This window comes from Corvus brachyrhynchos, unplaced genomic scaffold (assembly GCF_000691975.1).
Source record: "Corvus brachyrhynchos isolate BGI_N302 unplaced genomic scaffold, ASM69197v1 scaffold114, whole genome shotgun sequence".
Lineage (NCBI taxonomy): Eukaryota > Metazoa > Chordata > Aves > Passeriformes > Corvidae > Corvus > Corvus brachyrhynchos.
The window spans coordinates 1,105,169-1,109,294 of NW_008238337.1; the positions used below are offsets into that span (position 1 = coordinate 1,105,169).

Sequence of the window (4,126 nt, forward strand, 5' to 3'; positions counted from 1 at the left end):
CAGGAATGGGATGGAGCTCAGCTGTCTCTTTTGTTTCCTGGAACGAGGTAAAAGGAGCGAGGCTCGGACAGGGCAGGTTCAAAGCAGGCAAGTGGAGGTAGTTCTTCCCACAGTGTAATTACCTGTGCAGCTCTTTGCCGTGGGATATTTTGGATTCTGAAAACTGACCTGGGTTCAGAGGCAGGTTACACAAGTTTGTGGAGAGGAGAGCTGCTGCATTGATTAAGTAAAGAGAAGCCATTCTTGGTTCAGGAAGTTTCTCAGGAGCTAATGATCGGAGGCTGGGAAATGCTTGATAGAAGCCTCATGCTGTGCTTCCCTGTTCTTGCCTGGATCAAAGTTTGCTTTCTTCTCCCAGCTTTCCTTTGTAGAGATGTCAGCTAGGTCATGTATAAGAGGGAGGATGAGAAGTCATCCTCCTTGCAGAAATGAGAGAACTGAGACTTTGTGATGAATAAATGGAAACTTCATCAAACAGATTGCTAACACTTTGCACATGTTGGAGCACTGTGTTCATGTAATTGTTTGCTAATATCCTGCTGCTCATTGGGGTTTAGAACAATTCCTAGATTGACACACTGCTGCAGTTGATGAAAGTTAGGAAATGAGTACCGAGTTGAAGCTGGAGAGGGAGAATTTCTTGGGTTTAGTCTCCAGGATTGTGTGTGACATTCTAACAGACATACCTGAATGCCTCACAATGCCATTAGCTATGCACAGGAATAGATATTTTAATATTTCCTTGGTTGGGCTTGGCTAAATGATACGGATGGGTTTGTGCACCACTGGGAAACCTGAAGCTGTTAATCAGAACTGACAGCATTAAAAACTCATTTCAAGACACAATTTGCTTTTCGTATTGCAAACTAAACATGGATCTTTTGAAGATCTGGCAAATGAGGAGGGGAAATTTGCAATTACAAATGAAAGATAACTGACTCAGCAAGGCTGGTGCATGGCACTGACTTGCTAGTTACTGTTAATGGCCTTTCTGTCATCAGCCACTGACAAATAAAGTATTATGGATTCTTTTACAGACTACTCGATCTTTTTAATGTATTTCAAATTTTAATTTGCCTAATTTCTCTTACATCACCTCTTATGAGTGATGCTGGGTTCCTGGGACTTCATTGCAAAACATGGGGTAACTTACAATAGGCAATAATAAAGAGTGATGGTGAAAACTGTACAGGATAGTTCTATAAACCAGGGATGTCTTTACTTTCACTGGAGAGACACTGAGAGCTTCAAGCAGAGAAATAACACTATGAACAGCACCGAGTTAGTCATAAATAAATATTTACTGTGGCCTTGTGATCCTCAGGCAACCCAAATTTAATTAAATTTTTTTTTAAAGGTCAGAATGACAAGTCCTCAATTTGTGTTCTGATGAGAGGCATTAGGACAATGTTAAAATTTAAATTTGTTGTTTAATTATCAAGTATTCATTTGAGGCTTAGAAAATGGAATAGAGTTAACTGTTATGTAGATACAGTTAGAAGAAGCAATTGTGGCAATACGTGAATTTTTAGGTAGTTTAACTTTTTGTTACTAAAAAATAGTTACTGAAACTCCTGTGAACTGTGGGATGTTAATCTGAGGGAGCTTTGTGTAGAGAAATGACCCAATGAGAGTCAGTGTGATAGAAATAATAATGGCCTCTCTGGGGAAGCTGTGTCTCAGTAGCGTGTGGCTTTTTCATCCCTGTGCCGAGCTTCTAGAACGTTAGTCACATAATGGTGCAGCTCACTAAGCTGTCACTGCATCAAATACCCTGTGAAGCCCAAAACACTTAAATCATTTCAGTGTGATTCTAAATGGAACCTGGACTCTTCAGTGCATTGTTTGAATTCTAATTCAAAGATTCTAATTCTCTTTAGCCTTATTTTCTTCAGAAACGGAGTGACTTGCTTTTAATCTTTTCCAGGTCAAAGACCGGGGTCCAGAAGCCACAAGAAGATTTTTTAATTGGTTTTATTGGAGCATTAACTTGGGAGCTATCCTCTCTCTGGGAGGCATTGCATACATTCAGCAGAACGTGAGCTTTGTGATCGGATACAGCATCCCAACAGTTTGCATTGGGATTTCATTCATGGTTTTCTTATGTGGGCAGAGCTTCTTCATCACCAAACCTCCTGATGGTAGTGCCTTCACAGACATGTTCAAAATTCTCACCTATTCCTGTTGCTCCAAGAAGACCCAAGGGGAGCATTCAGCAAACAGGTTTGTGATGAGCTCTTCTGTGTGACCTCAATTCAGAGTTAGTTCAGACTGGCTGGTAGTAACTCACACCAGAGACTGCAGGAGAATGTGCAGGTTTGCCCCGAGAACTGGAAAACTGGAGTCCTGGAGATAGTTTCTGGGAGTTGAGGGGTGGAAGAGAGGCACACTTTGAGATCACTGGATCTCCCTGCAGCCAGGTCATGGTGTCAGCTGGGCTCTGTGTCCTGCCAGTTCAGAGTTTCTGAAAGTGTAATGTAACCTGACGGTGCTGCTTCTAAGCATCAGTTAACTTTCTTCTCTGTTAGATATGTTTGTGGATGCCTTCTGATTTGAAAAACACTGTCATCTGCATTTAATGCTGTAAGTAGCTTGATGGGGAGCCAAAATTTTTCCACTCTTAAGAGTTGACCATGAACACTGGTGGTTGAGTTTAATCACTGGTAAGAGATGTCAGGTGCCTCCTCTGCAGAGAGGTTTCATGTGTTCAGGTTGCCAAACAATTCAATGACTTCACAAGCAATATCACACAATACAGGTTATTCTAAGTTCTGCCAGTTACTTAGGGCTGGGTGTGTGGGGAGGATGGGAAATAAGGAAACTTCAAAGCAGAAGGTTTCCTCTTGTGTTTCCACCTGCTGGGGATCCATTCTGGCCCAGCTGTGTTGCTGTAACTTACATGAATGACTTAGTTTGGAAATGCATTACCTTTTTATAAGGATTGCCAGTTATGTTTAACTAAACATTTCAAACTCTTTTCCAAAGTGAAGGCCAGGGAGTGCTGCACCAGCCTCGAAGGCAAAGCCTCTTTGAGATGGCCAAGCTGTCTCGGGGGGGGCCCTTCAGAGAAGATAAAGTAGAAGATGTAAAAGCTCTTGTCAAGATTATCCCTGTCTTTCTGGCTTTAATACCTTACTGGACAGTGTATTTTCAAGTGAGTAGTTCCAAATGGTTACAGTTATATTTTACATAATTTCTAATTTAACATTTTGGGGGGGTTGAATATGAAACTTACCCTGAAGTTGAGAGATGAAAAACAACTGCTAAGAATACTCTCAAATAATATTTTGACTTAATAATAGAAAAAAAATTTAAATCATTACAGTTGTAGTTAATACTCACAGTTGTTCAAAATCCCATATCTTAAACACTGTGCTGTGTTTCATCTTGCAGTTGTTTCACATAGGTTAGGGTAGGTGATCTAGACCTCATGTTAATTTTCAGGTTCTGTCTTACTGAGATGATTCGGGATATCAAATACATTTTGGGCAAAAAAACTATGCAGGAATTGTTTTCAAAGACACACAAATGATTCTTTGTGGTTTTAGTAAAAATAACTGTAAGGTTAAAAAAATCCTGTAATGTGCTAACCATAATTCTTTTCACTTTGCTGTGTTAGCACTTCACCTCTGGTACAATCTTTGTTAATTGTTGTAAAATGAAAAATACCTTGCTCTCAGCACTCCTTGTCCAAGTAACCTCAGCTCCTCTTTCCTAATGCTAGATGCAGACAACATACGTATTACAAAGTCTCCATCTGAAAATTCCTGAGATATCGAATGACACCAACTCTATCCACACGGTAAGCAGAGCTAAACAAGTGAAAAGGACCTTTCTTTCGTTGAAATGCAGATTAGATGAGTACAAAACTTCCTGGGAGTTTGGGTAGTGCCTTTGGGGGTCAGTGACCTCAGCCTTTGGGCGTTTAGGTGCATGATGCATGGCCCAGATTCTGTCATACCAGCAATTACCTGGAGCTCACACCAGCCTGTTCTGCATGGATGCAGGTAACTCCCACTGCTTTCATCAAGAATTTCTTTATCCTTCAGTGGCCGAAGTCTGATCTTTGAAGAAAGCTTATCAATCTCCATGCCCTGAGTTTTCCTACCAGGACAGAAGCATTCCT

At 40.8% G+C, this 4,126-nt stretch overlaps 1 protein-coding gene across 1 annotated transcript in view; it reads left to right on the plus strand.

Moving 5' to 3' along the window:
* The window catches only part of SLC15A4 (solute carrier family 15 member 4), a 22,657-nt gene that overhangs the window by 5,098 nt on the left and 13,433 nt on the right, over nt 1-4,126 (plus strand). The window contains exons 2-4 of the mRNA XM_008634132.2: nt 1,928-2,223; nt 2,986-3,154; nt 3,725-3,802. Coding sequence (XP_008632354.2) covers nt 2,093-2,223; nt 2,986-3,154; nt 3,725-3,802 — 378 coding nt within the window. The 5' untranslated portion in view covers nt 1,928-2,092. The remainder of the gene's footprint in view (nt 1-1,927; nt 2,224-2,985; nt 3,155-3,724; nt 3,803-4,126) is intronic.